Source organism: Astatotilapia calliptera, chromosome 13 (assembly GCF_900246225.1).
Source record: "Astatotilapia calliptera chromosome 13, fAstCal1.2, whole genome shotgun sequence".
NCBI lineage: Eukaryota > Metazoa > Chordata > Actinopteri > Cichliformes > Cichlidae > Astatotilapia > Astatotilapia calliptera.
In genome coordinates this window covers 20,092,369-20,112,170 of record NC_039314.1, presented here as the reverse complement: position 1 = coordinate 20,112,170, position 19,802 = coordinate 20,092,369, and the positions used below count along the sequence as shown (strand labels likewise).

Genomic DNA, 19,802 nt, shown 5'->3' with positions numbered 1-19,802 from the left:
GAATACTGTTGCTTCTTTTTCATTGCTATACATCTTTTCACTTTACAACCCCCGCACATTCAGAAGTGGAAACAATCAATCTGCCCTTTTCAGTTACTATTTGGAAGAATGACGAGTGTTTGTGGAGGTTGGGGCTCTATTATAAGAACACCGTCTTTTGGAGGTCAGCAAGCTCTATCTGTCAATCACTCGACAGCCAACATCTCCGCTCTTCTCGAGTAGGCATGGGACAAAGATATTACTAAAGCTCAGACAAAGATTCTGGCATTCTCGGAGAAAGAAAACACTTTTAATGGATCCTCTACATTTTTCCGAAACATGCATCTCAAGTATCTGGCAGTGCACGTAAAGTCAGCAAATCCACAAATCCCCCAAAATCCAATAGTTACCAAACCACCCGAGCCAGATTGCTAAAAAAAAAAAAATCACAAAGCCACACACTAGATGCTTCATAGCTCCACATTTAAACAAAGGAAATCCTCTTGACTCTGTTAAATATGGCATCTATTCAACCACATGAAAGTTGAAACATTTTCCCAATGATTGACCAAAACTGTAAAATGATCTAAAATGATTCTTATTGAAATAATTACCATGGCTGGAAATTAACTTTCCAAAAAGTGGAACAAATCCATCAAATAAACCTGATTCATGGTTAAAAAAAACATGTAATGACACTAGGTAATTTTGCTGGATTCAAGATGCATGTTAAAGCTAGATGTAAAGATATAATCACAAAAGTCACAAAGCACTCATGTCAACATTTCTTCTTTTTAAATGTGTTCTAAAAATAAAGTCACTTGACTAAATTGCAAAAGCATGTTCAAGGAAATGAAAATTAAAGCACTCTTTCACTCTCTGAAAGAAGAGGGCCGTTCGTTACTAGTGCTGAACCTCTCAGTGCCTGTTCTCTACGTAGTCCACCCAACAAAATGAAACCTGTAAGCCAGGGGTGTCAAACTCAAATACACAGTGGGCCAAAATTCAAAACTGTAACAAAGTCGCGGGCTAACGTTAATATTTATTGAAATATATTTATTCCTCCAGATATAAGAATGAATCTTTTCTTATGGACTCAAACACGTTTTGCTGAAAAACTGAATATGGAACAAGCAAAGCTTAATACTAAACAATATATATATTAGCTGTATAATACCAGTAGGCCAGCTCTGATAGTAATTTGGTATGGCTTCACGGGCCAAATGCAAGTAGGCTGCGGGCCAAATTTGGCCCACGGGCCAGAGTTTGACACCTATGCTGTAAGCGTTCCAACACCTACATACGATCAGGTTCCTGCTTTATCTTTGGCACCAAATAAAGAGCCAAGTAAAGCACCCCAGCCAAAAGCCTGTAATAGAACTAGTAAGAAAACAATGAGTACATCTCCTAAACAGCTAGCCCAGCACTTTGTGATTAGAGGTTCATAACCCAGCAGAGAATACATGATGATATGTTATCATCATGTATCATCAGGAAAGTGTGCTGAGGGATTAGAAGTGGCCAGAATGGGATTTGCACTTCAATATTAAAGCCTCAGGTGGCTCCCTCAGCTTTAGCAGTTTTAAATATAACACTTGTGGTTATTCTTCAGCTATGTGCACCGTCGTCTTCTGTAACTCTTAGGATACAGCGACCTCTAGTGGCAGAACTTAAAGCATGTTTTTAAAAAAAAATGAACTGCAGTATTTCTGATTCATCTCTGAGGGGAACATCTGAGCAGAGGAAACTGCCTCTCCTCTCCTGTGATCTGTGACATAGGCACTGACATCAGCATGAAACTATCCAATCAACCCCACTTCCTGTACTAGGAAGTTGCCCATATTTGGCCATTTGTCAGTTACTGACAAGGCATACCCTGGTAAGGACACAAACTCTACAGTACACTCACATTCACTACAACAGGGCTGACCAAAAACATACATACAAAAAAAAAAAAAAGAAATACACAAAATATTTTGTGTACCAGCTGGTTCTGATACTCTACAATAAATAAATCTACTCTGAGCACAATACACGCCACTATCCTGACATTGGATATGTGCAAATGTTTTATGGGTGCCAAGAAACACACACAGATGTTATGATAGACTTAAAAGTTTCATCGGGGGCAACAGAGCTTTTTTACATAAGATATTCCGATGTGCTTCAGTAGGAAAAATGCAGGTGAAGCGAGTGTCACCTTCCTATCAATCGCTCTTCTAAAGTATGAGCGCACATCCAAGGTTTTGGAACTGGTTAACCTGAACGACACACAGCCACGTTTAAATGTTGTAAAGTACACCTGTGCTTCTCCTGCTGTGACAAGACAAAAAGTCCGCTGTGAAAAAGGTCGACTGAGTTCCAGAGTGAAGTGGACTGAGCTGAGCCTGCTGGGAGATGTGGACCAGAGAGCTTGTGGCGCTGACGTCGACGGGGCATTGAGGAGACTTAGGGCCGATGAAATCTGAAAACACAGACACAAAGGTTTATTTACAACAGAAGAAACACACAGACAGTATAATAGAAATACATGAATGTATTGTCATTTATTAGCAATTCCTACTAACACTCCGAGTAGTAACCTGCACAGTACCTGGGAATAAACTTGCATCTGAAATCACTTTTCAGATCTTGAAAAATCCTCAAACACTAAACCAACTGCTGTCGATATAAACCAAAGCTCAGTGAACACTAGGGCTGCCAATTTTCATTTGAATTTCAAACTTGTATTTTTCTTTTTTTAACAGAAACATAAATTACTCATCTGAATTCAAAGCAACCAACACACATAACAGACCGCATCTTTAACTCCAGGAGGTGGGTGTTTACAAAATGCTTTGTCAGGCTACATTGTGAGTAGTTTGTGTGATCAAAGACAGTCGGTAACAGCAGTTTGTGGTGAGTTATTTGCTGACTGTAGACACTTAATAGTAATATCTTTTTACATAGTCGAGGCATCAAATAACAGAATGAGAATGAAATGAAGACATGGCTAAGCATTAAGCTGTCAGGGCCGCATTGATCTGCGTAATCCTTGTGGTGTCGTCGGATCAAAAATGGTCCCTAGGTGAATGACAGACAAGCATATGGGAATCCCGAGGACCACAAAGCAAAAAATAGTCATGTGAGAAAAAGGATTATGTGCAGTCCTATAGAAAAACTAACCATTAAATAAGCATTTCACCATCTTAAATCATCTTTAAAAGTCATTGAACTTATCTTGATGCTTACCTAGAAGCAATAACATGAACACTTGTTTTTCTGTATGACTTTATCAATCTGTCACATCATTGTGGAGGAATGTTATGGGATCATTGTCTTGCTGCATTGACCCAATTACACTGCCAGACAGATGGTTTCACATTTGACCCTATAATGCTAACTCAAGACCAAATTCTCACTCCTCCATCGCTGAGACGGACAGCTGGTTCAGATTCCTTTTACAAACATGTGCTGCGTATGTATCCAAACATCTATGCCACTCTGCTCCCTTGCAAAAGACAGTGTGTCCTTTGGTTTGTTCAGATGCAACTTTGGAAACCTAAGCCATGTTCTTTTAGAGGCTTCCTCTTGGAAACTATTCCAAACAAGCCATACTTTTTCAGCTTTTATCTAAAGGTACTGTCATGAACTTCAACATTTAACATGGTGAGACCTGTAGAGTCTGAGGTGTAGCTCTTGGGTCTTTTCATGTGAATCTTCAGGTGAATTTCTATGAAAGATTGTGTTATTAACACACATCTGAATGCTCCACACCAGCAAACTTCTGCTTTGTTGATGATCAATTCATCAAGTGCATTTGATTTTCAGCCTGGCTGCTCCTTACCCTCTAAATTCCTAAGGAAGCAGTAATCGTGTAGATAGTTTTTCATCGGACTCTAGAAAGAAACTTATTCACATCACTGTGAGTGAGACAGATTATAATATGAACATTGTTTTATCATGTACCGTTGCTACGTTTCAGCGTGTTATCAGGCAAAAACAGTCAAACACGAGTTTCCTCTATCTTTGAGCTGCGGCTGCTGGCTTTAGAACGAAAATGGTGGTGGTGCATTTTAATCGTGCTGTTAATTGAAGTGTTTTAACAATAGATTTAAATCTTGCAGAAAAGCACAAGTCTACAGGGTTTTTTTTCCCTCTTCAAAAATATGGCACAAAGGAAAAACATTTCTGGGCATCGTAGAACAAATGACGCATTTCATTGATTTCTCAAAGGAAAATGAAAATCGTGGACCTTCCTTCAAATGTTTCCATTGTCAGACTCAAAAGAAAGGAAGCGTTCTGCTCATCTTTTTTTTTTTTAATTTCTTTACAAAACATACTTTTGGAAAGATTTCAGTTTTAACTTTGTCTTCTTAAAGCACGTGTTCTCATTCTCATCTCATTATATTGACTTTTGTAATGAATTTGCAGGTAAGGCATCCCCTCTGAGGACTTTTGCATGTGGACTATGTTTGTGCACAAGTTGCTTTTCCTCCATTTCCAGCCCGTGTACATTTTATATCAAAGTTTTCTTGTTCCTAAATGTTATCTTGACTTCTGTGGCTCACCTTTAATAGCATTTTTAAAGTCAGACAGGGAAAATTGCACCCTGGAAGCACTTTTCTTTCTCTTTTATACTCTTCTCCGTTGCATGACCTGCCCCTCAGCCCTTAACAATTTAATAAAGTCTTGAGGCAAAAACATTGCCAGACATAATGCTGCCACTGCTGGGTTTTTTTCTTATTTTCTCTAAATTCATAAAACAAAGTATAATAAGATATGAGGAAATAACGGTGACTCAATGTCTCTGTTCTGCATGAGTTGCAGTAACATCTCTTCTCTTTCAAAAACATCAACAACTATGTAATTTCACAAGTTCAGAAAGAGGATGTAAACAAATATTGAAACATTTTGCGCTAGTTGTGTTTTTATTGAAAGGTTTATAAGTTCTTTTTGGTGGGCTCGGCACACCGATAAAATAACAAATGAGAGAGGGAACCTAACCTTTATTGTCAATTATTGCCTGAGGTAAATAAACTGGAGTCGACCCAGGAGTATATCGTGACTTTAATGTGGGACTAGAACAATATAAATATTGATCAATGTGACTAATAAACAGCAGCATTTACTGTGATAAAGCGATAATAAAGCTTCAGAGTCTGCTTAAATGGTCAATGCCATTGACCGCTTAAGTACCTGGTGAACTGTTTGCTGTCTTCATGAACCTCCATCTCTCGGCTTTTAAACTCATTCAGCTCCTTACGGATAGCAGCCTGGGGGGCAGAACACACACATACAAAGACACACACAGAAAATAACATCATTAGAAGACCAAGGCCAACTGTGCCCCCCCCCACCCCAATCACCTTTTCCAAGTAAGCTCATGATGCCTTTGAGCTGTTTCAATGTGAAATGTTCAGATGCTTAAGCGCTCTCATTTGGAGCTTTTAAGATGTTTACAGATAATTTCCATAAATCTGCAGAGCTACAGTCTTTGCTTCGGGGAAGTAGTCGGAACTAATAGTATATGAGTTAAAAAAATCGAGCAAATTACACAGCAGCACAAATGATTATTCTCATTCATTTTAACTTATAAAATAATGATTTTAAAGGGATTTATTGTAATGTTTGTAACCGACTCTTCCCTCAAGCCTTACATGAAAAGTTTGTTTTGTCTGTCGTCAGTAACATCAAGTACATCCATTTTTTGACCTGGTTGTGCAGGTGATGCTGTGAAGTCGGAGGTTTATTTTTAAAGCTGTTAAGGATTTAGTTAGACGTCGCTTGCTTTATTTGCCTGTCCATTCTTTTATTTGACAGTAATGAGTTTAGATTTGTGCGATCAGAAATAATTTATATGTCTCCAAGGCTGTCTGCGGTGTGACTGGTGACGGAGATTTCACTGTACAAATGTGCAAGCAGACAGTTTACTTTGGTTTGTCCATGCATCGTTTTCCCTGTTGCCCTCTGAATGTGAGAAGATATCCTAAAATTGAATATACTGGATGTGGGCTGGAAGTCTCAAGGTCTGTATTTATGTGCTGTGCAGTTCTGAACATCAACAGCAGAGGGAAACCTTGACAAACTGCACACTTTGAGGGTCTTTATTGTCTGTGAGGATATTTTGTTAAGCCATGCTAAATATTCATACAGTGCAGATGGCACATATATGCAGTTACATACTGACTTAGTGTGAGCTAGGTGAATTTCATGTATATCATCAAGCATAAACACACAGAGACGTTTAAGACCATAATATGAAACACAACTGTGTACGCAGAAGGCCGTCCTGTTGAAACTAGAAAAAAACCTGCAACAAACTAAGACCCATACATAAATGGGTTTTTGATTTTGGCCTGCACAAGCTCTGACCCCAATCCACCACCTTTGGGATGAACTGGAACAGCGACTGCAAGCCAGGAAACATTTAGTGCCTGATTTTAATAATGCTCTTACAGCCCAGTGGGTTCAAATTCCTGCAGCCAAGATCTGAAATCTTTTCTAAAGTCTTCCCAAGAAGTCGAGGCCGCTACAAAAGCAGATGGTTGTTCGCCATATATGTGTGATTGCATGTCCACATATATTTTAAGTCTCTAATCACCAAAGTAATCAACATCACAAATTCACAAAATTTTCACCCTGAATAGAAACTGTAAAGGTTTCATAAAGCCCTAATAAATTAAATTATATCAGGCATTACAAAGCAGTCTACAAGAGCAGTACCTTGTCAGCAGGAGTAAGCCGTGTCCAGGGTTTGTCAGCTCGTCTGTCATAATCCTTGGCGTCCGTTACCTCCACATATTCATTAAAACGAAGAATCCTCCTAGCAACGAGCTCTGCCACCGTCGGCCTCACGCTCAGCTACACACAGATGAGAAAGGAGGAGAAAGTAGACAGTCAGTCGAATCAAATATTAAACTTCAAAATGATCTTCCCAGTATTTTGGTTAATGTCTCAGTTCCAGCTGAGTCCACTAGATGGCCTGATCTCTCTATATAAAACAGTTTCTTTCTACTACCATGACTCATAAGGTGGGGCAAAACATATTAGTAGCTAAATATAGACGTGCTGTGTACTTTCTGTTCTCTTATGTGTGTGTGTGTGTGTGTGTGTGTGTGTGTGTGTGTGTGTGTGTGTGTGTGTGTGTGTGTGTGAAATTTACAGTACCTTTCTCGTGAGCCTCCTTTTAATCTCTTGCTTAGCTTCTTGTTCCTCTGCTTCATTCTTTTCTGCATGTAGAGAACCAGCAGATTGATTTCACACCTACTATGTCTGCAACAAGTTACTGCATCTAATTATATACACAAGCTATAATTTGCAATATTAAGCCAAGTGCATGGCTATGCAGCAGTGTGGCTGCCATTACGTAAACAAAAGCAAAAAGGCGAAAAAAGGGAAATTAGATTCAATCTGAACGGCAAATATTCTTGTGAAATATTCATTGAATTGCACCATATATACACACACACACACACATACACACACACACACACGCATATATATATATATATATATATAAACAGCTTGGTGAGGGGGCACTGGAGAAGTCAGTGACATCTAGTGGTCTCATCCAGGTTGAAACAGAAGTCATGCAGGATTTACGACACCTAATCCTTTCCTAGCACAACACATACACAGTGTTACTTCTCTTCCTGTGTTTAAAGGAACACATGAGAGCCTTGCATTATTTCTCATGTGCTATGATGACACTGAGGCTGTGTGCTGCAGACCGAAACGTTTTAAAGTCTGCAAATCAACCTTTCAAAAAATAAATAAAATAATTAAATCAGAGGATAAAGTTACACAGATACCCAGTAAAGCTGTTGCTCTTGCTCTTGACACTTTTACATTACATTACATTACATTATACACACAGTATTATATAATTTTACCAAATCTATTTGTAGATAAATTCTTGCCCACAAAGGGATGAACACCAGAAACAATATATCGGAACTTCCTTACCGCTGTTATGTATGTGGATATAACCACTACACGTATGGACTATGTGTATATCTGTTCTATTGACTGGGAATACAGGCATTCTTTTCACCTACAATAAAGCAGTATTATCATTGTATATTAGGGAAAGAGGTATCATGCATTTGTGCAGTTAGACCAAGAACAAATATACTGATTGAAGTAATGGGCAATTCTTAAAACCATAAAAGCCTGCACGAATGACAAATTTGAACTAAACAGGTGAGATCATAGCCGCTAGCAGAGTTATTTTATTCATGTTCAGTAGCATGACAAGCATGCTCGTTAGTGTGCGTTGGAAAACGAATGACTCAGACCAGCTTCTATCACTTCGGTATATGATCACCAAAGAAAATCCCCTCACAGTGTGATTGAACACATCACTCCACCGTGGGAGACACAAAGCTGCTAAAAGGCAGTAATTCATAATTTAGACAGACATATCTGTCTCATCCATCTGATTAATAAGACACGCAAGGTCGTATCTGAAGATCTGAAAGTGGCAGTAACAGATTGTGGCTGGGCAGCTGAAACAGCACAATACCGGCTTTAATGTGACCATCCTCATGATAGCTCTTGTGATATGGTTGCAGGTAGATAAATGACATTCGGGCTTTAAAGCATTATGACGATCATAAAAAAAAAGGTGTATCACGTCACACCTCTGTTGAAGAGTGTACTTACGCTTCAGAATGTTTCTCTGCTCCAGCTCCTCTGTGGTTGGTCTTTGGCTCAGGCGTCTAAAAAGAGAAAACTGTTTACACTCTTTTTACGAGCAGGTATGGATTTAATAATTCTGCAGGCTCGTGCAGAGAAAAATCCAAAATTATCAACACTTAAGATGTTGTTTTTTGTTTACACCTTTTGTTGCTGAGAATCTGAAGGCTGTTTTAACACCAGCCAATTTGGCTCATCTGTTAGAAAAGGCCAAACTTCAGGACACATTTTTAATGTGCATCATTTGTAACAGTATACCACCCACAGCTACACCAAAAAAATAAACAACAATCTCTGTTGTTATCCTAAAGCAATGCCAAGCTTGAGAAAAAAGTAACACCTAGCCACATTTTCACAGTCCACTTTGTATGCGTGTGTTTGAGTGTACCTGACTAATTTGCTGCCAATCTGCTGGCGTAGCTCGTGCCTCTCCGTCTCTGAACTCTGTGGCAGAATGTTTTTCTCTTCCAGCTCTTTCTTGCTGGGTCGGTTCCCCAGTTTAATGTTCAAGGTGTCTCGTCGGCGGATCTTGCTGGCAAGAGAGGCTAGAACAGAGAGAGAACAGGCAGGGCTAGTAACAGTCTTCCGGGGGGTCAGCTGTGGATCATAATGAACAAACAATGAAGAAAATGAGACGTTTAAAAACCTGAAACATCAACAGAAAGTCCATTGTAATGATAAACAGATTAAATGCTGTTCACCAGTGCTGGTTAGTTTTGCAAGCAAAAGTTGCATCTTTGACAATTTTAACAGCATGACTGCACGAAGCAAACATTGCACCGTCACAGCAAGTTGGGCGGCTTCACAGTCTGACTGCAAACGGTTCTTTCACTTCATCTTGGGAGCAATGAGCCCTTGAGCTGAGCAGGATGTTAAAGCTATGGATGTGTTTCTGCAACCATTCAAGGGTTTATACACATCTGGTGACATGACATATTCTTTTACTGGAAGTGTCTATTCAGTAGCCATGAGCTGCTGGCCTACTGGTCAGTTCCACAACTCTGAATCAGGATACGCTGTCTTATATTAAAACCAAAGGTCATGTGTCATTAGGTAAAATATATATAAAACATATTTATTTGCAAAATAAATATGTTTTAACCATAGTAGCAGGACTAGCAGGGCTCTTTAGTTGTGAGGCAACAGTTCTAACCATTGACCCACTGCACTACATCCTCTTAAACACATCACACCCCGCCTGCTAACTGACATGTCGAAGTTGAGTTGTTTAGGTGAGCTTCTCTTTAAGTTCTGCAGCTGACGTGACTGTTGTCAAACATACTGTTTGAGTCCTCGTCTTCCTCCTCCTCTTCTTCCTCCTCATCCCGGTACAGGATTGGTCCGTCAGAATCAGAGTCACTAGTTTGGCTGTCTCTCGGCCTATCGGGTATCACGGTCACCTCGGCCTGCTCTGTTTTTACCCTGGGTCGCTGCGGCTTTTCTGCTTCATCCTCTGCTGACCTGCAGGAATCAATAACACAACAGTGTGACTAAACAAATTTTAATAGATTTATTGTCAGTTATCTAATTTCATATAACAGCAAATCATATAAAGATTAATTTGTGACTTTGTTAAGGTTACTGTAATGCATGCTATCAAACTTAGATAAAGTCAAAGTGAACATAAGGAATTCAAGCAATCAGCAACTTGCATGTACCAACTAGATTTTTACAGTACCTCCGGCTATTTTCAACAACATTCTCTGTTTCTCCTTTCTTCGTTCCACCTCCTCCTCCCTCCTCTTTTGTCCTCTCCTGTTTATCGCTCTGTGAGCTGCCGCGCGCCTCTCCATCTGCGAATGATGTGTTTTCTGTAGCAGTGTTGACATGAGAAGACTGACTTGTGGTTCCAGGAACTGCACCTTTATGGGTATCTTCACCTGCACGCGATGCGTCAGGTGAAGATTTGGGATCTTGGACAGAGTCCCCCTGAGCTCCCCCTGTGTCATTGCTTGAGACTTTAGATGAAATAGATTTGGTGTCTGAGGAAAGGCGAGAAGCTTTTAAGTCTCCAGGTGGGTTAAGAGTCTCTGCAGAGGCTTTTTGAAGTACAGACGATGAAGTCGGAGTGTCTGATTTCCGGTTGGCCTTTGCATCTGTCCTTTCATTCTGTGCTGCAGAGCCAGTGTCCTTTGACGCACGAGAACGAGGTGTGGAGGTGGAGGTGGTGGTGCTTTTTGTTGTGCATCCCGTCTTCTTTGGATGAGAGGACTTGGCTGAGGAGGACAGAAAATCAGACGTTTTTGTTTTTCTAGATGCTCCATTTTCTGAAGACATGCACAAAAACCTCCTAATATGCTTATACAAATTCTATGTTGTAAAAGACAAATATTTATGTGTTTTAAAGTAAAAATGTCATCAGTAATATATGTAGTTAATAACACGCGTATGATAATGTGAGAATCATCCCAAAATATAAGCAATGTTTATATTCTGTTTAATGGCTGTTGGCTACTTAACCCAGGGAACTATTGCTAGTAGTCTTACACCTTCTGTTCAAGTGAAACATTTTGATTGGCTGCATGGATAAAACTGAAGCGTATAAAACGCGATGTCTCACTTTTGCTCTCTATTTCAATCAAAGTAGTTTCACCTAAAGTATGATCGGCCTTGAATTTTATTTTTCAAATGCATCACGTTTTTTGTCTAGGCTGTGCAATGCCAGAAAACGTAACCATTTTTGATTAATACATAATCCAAGTGTATGCAGCACATATGGATTCCAATATTTACCAACTCTTAAACTTAAACATAATAGAGTAACTATCTAAACATATCTTCTCCATTAAAACTGTGACAAACACAGAATACCTAAGGATATACTGACTACTAAAGTATGTTTTCAAGTCTATGTGAAGTGTCTTTGTGTGCTGGTAAAAACACCCTTAGGAGAGGGGGTGAACTTAGGATTTCGAAGTTATTCAAACATTAATGAAGCAACGTTTGTGCCACTTTCCTGAACACACCACAAAAGACACAAATATCCTCTGAAAGGACTGCATGAACATCACATGCAGTGTTCTAAGTTTTGTTTAACCATGCTATATATTGCAGCACAGACACACACACATATACACAGGAAGCAGGGGGATGATCATGCCCTGGTGTCATGCTAGTGAAACCACACAAGCTCGTCAGATTGCTCTCTCTCTTTCTTGTTAAAGTGGCGATGCTACACTGACCTCACTCACTTTTCTTGCTCAGCCCCTCTGACACACACACAAACACTGCAGACATTTCTAGAGGTTCACAGATAAATCTTTACTTCTGCTTTCTTGGAAAACAGGCAGATATTGTAAATGACATGCTTTTTATAAGGAAAGCACATCGTGAAGAGGGAGAAAAGGGGAAATACTAACCACTTGACAGAAACTTCAATAACATTTGCACGAGTGTGCACATACAGCCATGCTTAGAAGGAACAAACTGCTTAATAGTGACTCCTATTTTCCTTCCAACAGTGAGAGAAGGGCATTCTCCATGCGGGAATGAGGGAAGGGATGAACACTGACAGGCCAGCTGGTTTCGGTTCTAACTATCTGAACTTACCAGTCCCGCGACCAGTTGTGTTAGTGTTCCGTGGGGGGTTAGCTTTAGCCTGTGTGGACGACCCAGTCTTGACAGTGGTTTTAGTTGTCTTTTTAGCCCCAGAGGCACCATCCTTGTGCTTTGCCGTGGCTGCGGTGCCACCGGCAGGTTTGGATGATGCGGGCGGAGTGGCGCTTGGCTGTTTTTTAGCTTGAGTCTCTCGAGGTCGCGCCTGATTTGCCCGGGTGTTAGGTTTAGTATCAGACCTTTCTAAATAGATGAGAGGGAGTAGGAAGGAAAAGTGCAGCAGTTACAGGTTAATATAAAGGCTGGAAGGAAGATAAAAGTTGCTGATCTGTGCAAACTGATGCACAAATAGAGAGGTGGACAAGCAGAGACAGAGGAGAAAATGAATGATACAGAAAGTGTATGACAGAGCTGATGATGAAGGGCTCTTGTACAGCTTTTCCAGAGAACTGATAGATAATATGTACCCATTAACCTTCCCAGGCTCCAGGGTAGGCGATAGTATGTGTGTTCAGTTGCTGTACTTACAGAGTTTGTTGCCTTTGCCTTTCTGATTATTGACAAATGAACAAACAAATGGCTACAAGTTCAATGCTAACAGGGTTGAGTTGAAAACAGCACAACACTTAAGCAGCATCAGACACAAGAACAGTGGCCTGTCTCCTCAGGGAGAGAGAGGCATTAGGAGGAGAAGATACAGCTCTGTTCAAACTGTGAATGCCTATTGCAGGCTGATATAATGGGAATATCTATCTGAACACATTAGACCCGCTCATTGATCCCACAGTGAGTTCAATGTCAACCAGAAAGCTGCTGCAGATACTAATGCATTCCACAGCCCAGAGGAAAAGACATCAAAGCACCTAAAAAAAGCTACAATATTTAGATCCAGTATATAAAAATGGAACAGTTCAAGGGCCGAAAAAGCCCCACATTCCACAAAATGTGAGTTCTCTGTAGAAGAGTAAAGTTTTCTCAGCATTTAGCACGTCTCTAGCGACAACCGTTTCTTGCTTTAATTTTCAAACAAATAACGACAATGCATCTATATATAATTCTTCAATATATGCAGGTGGAAGACTGTTACCCTGGGCTTGTAACTTCAACTAGTACAGGAATCTGATGGTTAGAGACTCCAACCAGCCCTGGATTACAGGCCAAAGTATGACAAAGGTTATATTGTGACTGGTCCAAAGGTTACCTGGTTTCTCCTCAGTTCTGACCGGGCCAGTTGCCTGTTCCTCCCGCAGTGTTTCTTGAGACTCAATGTCGACTTTGACTTCCTCTGGCGTCAAACTGGATGTGGCATGGCCGTTCAGATTTTCACTGATGACTGGTTCATCTAGGGGAGAAGAAATAAAAGCTGCTTTTTAGTCATTTTCTCCATCTCCTGATATGACACAAACAACATGTGACAAAGTAAAAAGGCTTTGAAGTGTAAAGAACAATAAAAAACATGTTAAGATGTGTCTTACAAGGTGAATTGCTTTGCTTTGTAATAAGTAAATGTCATAATTTGGGGAAGAAGAGGTGTGGCATTCAATGTGTTCTTGAGCATGGATTTGACTGAGACATAGGACAAACCTTGGTCTGGGATGAGAACTCCTTTCTTGATGAGCTCCTCCCTCGTTTGTCTAGTGGAGATTTTTCTCTCTAGAACTGAAAGACCAACAAGCTCAAGTTCAATATATTTATTCGAACACATCAACAACACAATGCCAAACCACATTTTACACAGTTTGCAACTGCATGACGTTGAAATAAGAGACGGGGTGACGAACGGGCCTGCCTACAATCCAGACCTGTCACCCCATGTAAACATTTTGCACATTAAGAAAAGAAAAATGTGACAAAGGAGACCACATAATGTTAAGTAAACGAAATCCTATATATAAACAACTGTGTGAATATATTTTATACTGTTTTCTAATAAATGTGGTGTTTAAATTACTTGTAAATCACCACAATCTGCTTTTACTGACATGGAAATGTGGTTGTGTACTGATCTCAGACCCCTCCCCCCTGAAAACTTTGACACCAATAAATAATCTAATTATAAAGAAAGACGTTCTACTTCCCAGTTAGCACCTTATATATCCTATATATCTAAACTGCCTGAGCGCTAGCATTAAAGGGACATAGAGGAACACAACTTTCATATAAACACAGGAAAAGCAAAAGATAAAACCTAGCAGCTTTCAGGAAAAAGAGTCTCTGGTTTTTGTATTTACCTCTGTCTCTCTTTATTTCCCAGCCAAACCCCTGAGGAATCAATCAGCAAGAACTACAAACAAACCATTCACTCTTTTCCTTTTAAAGCTCTTCTGGGAGCAACAGTGCTCCATTTCACGCGTAATGTTCCACACAAATCCAAAAATGCAATCTGAGATATTGACCAGACACTTGATTGAGGAGAACAAATCAGAAGCGACTCATCAGCTTGTTGATACAGTGTCATTAACATACACATCCACACACGGACACACAAGACGTCCTACCTTTTGAAAGATCCTGGAACTTGTCGCTGGTCTTCTTCTTCCTCCACTTCCAGGGTTTGAAAAGTTTGCCCAGGGTTGACAGCTTGCCTCGCTGCTGCCGTGATGCATGGGCATTCTGGGCATTGGCAGAGCTGTCCACCGCCACGTCGCAGCTGGCCAGAGATGTTGATTTCTCCAGTCCCTCAACTAGAAGACACGAAAGCAGAAATGCATATAAATAAGAGAAAAGCAATATCAGCGTGCAACCCAGGCAGGGCCCTTATATTTGCATATTATCCATAAGCCTTTGCAGCCTTTCTCTAGGAGAGCTGGTCTCTCCTACAACGGATATGCAAAGATAATCCTGCCATCTGAGCACAGGAGATTCTTATTCTCAAGACCAACACTTCCAATTTAAATAAAAATAATAATACTGGACCTTAATTTCAGTCAAACTAGTTTATTTTAACTCCTTCATACTGCACAATACTACAAGTATAGGCCATCTACGATGTACACATGTGTTATATGTTATAAAACAGATTTTTCTGCCTTTCTAATACTTCTTCTTCTTCTGTGATATACTGAACAGCCTGAATCCCACCCTTCAAATTACTCAACTGAAATGATCCGAGAAGGTGAAGGACCCTCTTTACTTAAAGTGCTCTCAAACATATGCAATCATCTGACCCCCTTCCTTCAGGTCACAGCAACATGATGCTCAAAATAGAGTCATAGCACTTAAGATTCATTTTTATTCCTGTAGCCATTTAAAGGACGACAGGAAAAATGGCTCTCTTAACATAATGGAAGCTTCCACAAACCACAGTGCACTTTATCTGGCTCTATAGTTTGCATTTTTTATGTGCAGGATTATAGCGGTGTTTATATTTTCAGTCTGTATTTACTGGAATTGTGTTTATATTTTAATAGTGTAGTGTTATTTAGTATTATACACATCTCTTTAACAAGTGATTACTGGTGTTTACTGCCGAAGGCTTGTTCCTGTTAGTTTCCCGATAACGCCCGCCTATATTATCAACTAAAAGCTTTAAATGAAGACAGATCCACACACGTTTTTAAGATGGAGTCAGCAAGTGTTAAAAAAAAGCTGAGAAATAGTCATATTTGTCGCGCTCTACAGGTCAGTCAGGGGCGAATATTTGTTTTTAACAGTATTTGCAGTGCGTGCGCTTGTGTGTGTGTCTTGGCGAGATCCTTGTCCTCCCACAGCTCCTCCTCTTCCTGCTGAAAGATTAGAAGAGCTGTGAAACTTCTGGGATAATGTCGACAGTGTGTGCAAGTGCGTGTGTGTGTGTGTGTGCAGGAAGCTTACAGAGGAAAGAGAGGTGGTGTGTGTGATTCCTCAGATTTAAGCAGAGGAAGGCTTTTGTTTTTGCAGCTACGTAACACTGCTGAATCACCGCTGACTCTGTGGAGCCCAGCTAGCGGCAAATGTGTATCATTTTTTCCGCAAAAAACTTTTGAGTAATTTATGTCTTTTTTCATATTTGCACTCCCGAAGAAAAGGTCAAGTTATTGCTGCTTGTAGGAAATGAAGTTCAGCGATGTGGAAATATTGAAGGAGCTGTGTGCTTTTAGCACAGAAGTGCTCTTAAATGACAGAACAGCCCCAAAACCATGCCTTTATGAACGCATGGCGCAACATAGAAGAGCCGGCTCCACGGGACTAACTCGGCCGTCCTTCTGCATCTAAAGGGAAATGGTCACTTTTTTGAAGATACCAATGTTCACATTTTGGACAGTTTAAATGAGGAGTGAAAGAAGCCATCTATGTCCACTGTGAACGACCATCTTTGAATAGAGGTGGTGGTTTATGACACCAACTGACTGCCATCTCAATCCAGTTCTGAGATCCCTTCCCAGACGCCTTGACGACCATTCACATCCTGTGCCATTTGACCTCAGGAAATCACGTGATAGGGTGGGGTTAAGTTTCACGATGAGCTCACCCGAAACCTCGGCTGATTGTGACCTACACTCGTTTTCACACCTTGGCTCGTGTGATTAGGTCGAGGATCAATAGGGGGTCCATGACCCTCTCAGGGACACTCCCACAGAGCTTAAATCTGGGACTCTCCATCATTTGACTCTTAGAACTGAAGAAGCTTCTCGGATGAGAGGTGAAACTTCTTCAAGCAATTTAAAGAGGTCCAGACGCTTTTCTTTCCAAGCTCCTCAGACTAAGATGACCTGGATGACTGAGAGCCTTCACAGACACTGTGCTGAACACTTTATTTTTATTATATTAATATATTTAAATGCAGTCAGACTAAGTAATAATAGATGTTTGGAACATTAATCAGCCATGTGCAGAAATTAAAAGTAATTACAAAACATCACACCTACAATTTGCATTACATAAAAAGCCTGGCTCAAGTTCAACTTCAGCTGATATGTCTTCAACACAATACTTGGATGTTTTTCACATGAAGTCATGGTGGTTGTTTTCTCCAATTATGTGGACAGCTTCAATTAATTCTGAAAACAAAACTTTAAAAGATGCAAGATCAAGTGCACGATCCAGGATCCTGGTTACACTAATCCATAACAATTTGTATTCTGATTGGCAAGAGGAAATATACTCATGAGCGCAACCTACATTTGTTGACATGGTAGCAGCCTGGTTTAAAAAACTAAAAAAAAAATTAACAATCATCGCAAAACCTCAATAGCCGAAGGCCAGGGACTCTCATGTCATCTGCAAACTGAGATAAACGCAATTATTCAAGGGAGACGATTTAAGGGAATTCATTAATTCATTCTTTCAAGTGCATTCTTAGAGAACTCCTAAATTTGCAAATGCTAGCTACACATGGAGGGAATCACTATGCCTGCTCAATAAAAATAATAATGCATTCCCACTCAGCTCATGTCACTCTAAATACTTGCCGACAAGAAAACAATAAAAGTTGGTTGAAAACAGAACAGTGCAGTGTCAGTACTGTTTAAGATGCTTATGCAGCCCCATTGTCAGCAAAAAAAAAAAAAGAAATCTGCCAGATTTCCACCAGACCAAAGCTTAAAAAACACTCAGCTTAGCTGACCAGATGATCCAGATGTTCATTTTGGCAGTAAAGAAGTTAAGTAACCATTTGCCTAACAGCAACTAAAGTCACTCAGTCAAGCATTTCCTGGCTAAGCAGATCTAGTGGGTCAAATCCATTTCATAACCTTCAGCTCAATTGAAAACTATCAATAGCCTGATGATTGGTTGGCTCTCACCAGCATTGGCAGATAGCTGATTCGCACTCTGCACAGATGGACATGGGCTAAAACTGATGAGTGTAAACTATCTCTGACTGCTGCTTACTGCTGATGAAGGATCAATGCATTGTTTATTCACACGCTGTGAGTAATTAAAGTCTACATAAGTGTACATTTTTTTTCTACTAGTGTTGTTTATTTTCCACGGTGATGAGAAAGTCTCTCTTTTTCCCCTGCATTACTGAAGCTAAAGTAAATGTGCATCGATCAAAATATTTGTTGGAACACTGTCAATTAAATATGATTAAACCAAATTCACACAGGTTTACAACTAACAAACTCTTAATATCTAACAAATAATATCGAATCTTCTTATTCTGTCTATAAATTTAAAGACAGTTTTGCAGGTTTTAAAACATTTGGTGGTCTTTAGCAGATCTAAACTAAATAAAGTAGGATTATTATAACAAAAAACTGATGTGTCATTAGCCTAAAGTGTAAAATGAGGGTCAGATAGTAAGAAGTAATATAACTAGAGCAATATAACCATAACAAAGCACTCTGCTTTGTTAAAGAATGCTCGTAAAATCATAGTTTCATTATTGCTCCCAACAGTATTGTGATCACCTTTATCACATCGAGTGCTCAAGGACAAACATGTACATAAAAACAATGGCAGTAAAGAGTGAAGACATGGAGAAGTGCAGCACAGAGCCCCCTACAACTCCCCTCAGACCAATGTAGCACCCTCTTTTTGCACACACACACACATACTTTGCATACACACACTCATTTCCTGTTCCTGTGTTGATATCAAATCACAACAATAGGTGCATTTCAGCAGCTACTCTGTACCGCTAACGATGGGAAAATCGGTAACAGCGATTATCATCACCATTAGGCCAACTATCAAACTTCCAGTGGGAACCAAACAGGGACAATGGATTGACTGACTACTTGCTGAGAAAAGAAAATGAAACGAAGAGGCAAAAGAAAACTCACTGCTTAGTTTAGAGAAGAAACAAAGCAAATCATCAAAAGAGATTCATCTGCTTCCCATTTTTCGGAACCGATTGTAATACAGTCTTTTCAAATTCCTGGTTTCACAGTTATGTAATTATCATAGGGAAAGGGGAAGATTTGAGATTCATGCTGTGTCGTGTAGCAATGCAGGAAATCTAAAGCCTGCATTGCTGTGACACATGCATGAGGTGCTTACACTTACACCGAATGTGTTCAACGGCAGAGATCTCACAAGTACAACAATAAGTCATCTTTTCCGAGAAAATTACACCTACAGTTAATTTATTGTTCTCACCTCACTCTGCAGAAATTCCAATCATTCCGTCCCCCAAACAACTGACCAGAGGCTGATGCTTGGAGGCGGGCAACCGTTAATTAACTCTTGATTTCCATCTTTATGTATACGACTATTATCGACATTTAAAGAAAAAAAAAAACTTGCCGATTTACTGTAGCTACATTGTAGTGGAACAGAAAATAGTGAATATACGGTCGATATTAGCTACTTTAACAATTTCTCCACAGTAATTGAACCTGCAGCTGCAGGGTTGTTGTTTGTTCTTTAGTGAGAGATTGCATGATGGTTGATTAGTTTATGTTTTCACTGGGATTCAAAATGTATAGGAACCAGTCCTAAGGGTGCACTGTTCCGGTTAGATGTCACTAACAAAAAGACAGAGGTGGCGCTAGAGGTGGAGCTGGACTTGGCGGTGTTGAAAATGCTAAGATTTTTACTGGGAGTGGCTAAGAGGGAAATGATTAGAAAGTAGTATATCAGAGGGACAATCCAGCTTGAGCTGTTTGTGGACAAGATGGACCTGACACGTGCAGGGAAGGGACACTGGACAAAGCCTGTTGAAT

General features: G+C 40.0%; 1 protein-coding gene across 5 annotated transcripts in view; it reads right to left on the bottom strand.

Moving 5' to 3' along the window:
- Positions 1 to 1,211: 1,211 nt before the first annotated feature.
- phactr2 (phosphatase and actin regulator 2) overlaps positions 1,212 to 19,802 on the bottom strand; it is a 41,831-nt gene continuing 23,240 nt past the window's right edge. For 3 of the 5 annotated variants that reach the window (XM_026190329.1, XM_026190331.1, XM_026190330.1), the window contains exons 2-13: positions 14,712 to 14,897; positions 13,798 to 13,872; positions 13,415 to 13,555; positions 12,208 to 12,456; positions 10,337 to 10,874; positions 9,941 to 10,119; positions 9,047 to 9,203; positions 8,626 to 8,681; positions 7,129 to 7,190; positions 6,685 to 6,822; positions 5,158 to 5,234; positions 1,212 to 2,443 (exon numbers count right to left, since the gene is read on the bottom strand). In XM_026190329.1, the coding sequence (XP_026046114.1) occupies positions 2,428 to 2,443; positions 5,158 to 5,234; positions 6,685 to 6,822; positions 7,129 to 7,190; positions 8,626 to 8,681; positions 9,047 to 9,203; positions 9,941 to 10,119; positions 10,337 to 10,874; positions 12,208 to 12,456; positions 13,415 to 13,555; positions 13,798 to 13,872; positions 14,712 to 14,897 (1,874 nt within the window). In that variant the 3' untranslated portion in view covers positions 1,212 to 2,427. The remainder of the gene's footprint in view (positions 2,444 to 5,157; positions 5,235 to 6,684; positions 6,823 to 7,128; positions 7,191 to 8,625; positions 8,682 to 9,046; positions 9,204 to 9,940; positions 10,120 to 10,336; positions 10,875 to 12,207; positions 12,457 to 13,414; positions 13,556 to 13,797; positions 13,873 to 14,711; positions 14,898 to 19,802) is intronic. The other 2 variants (XM_026190332.1, XM_026190334.1) reach the window with 1 other exon arrangement.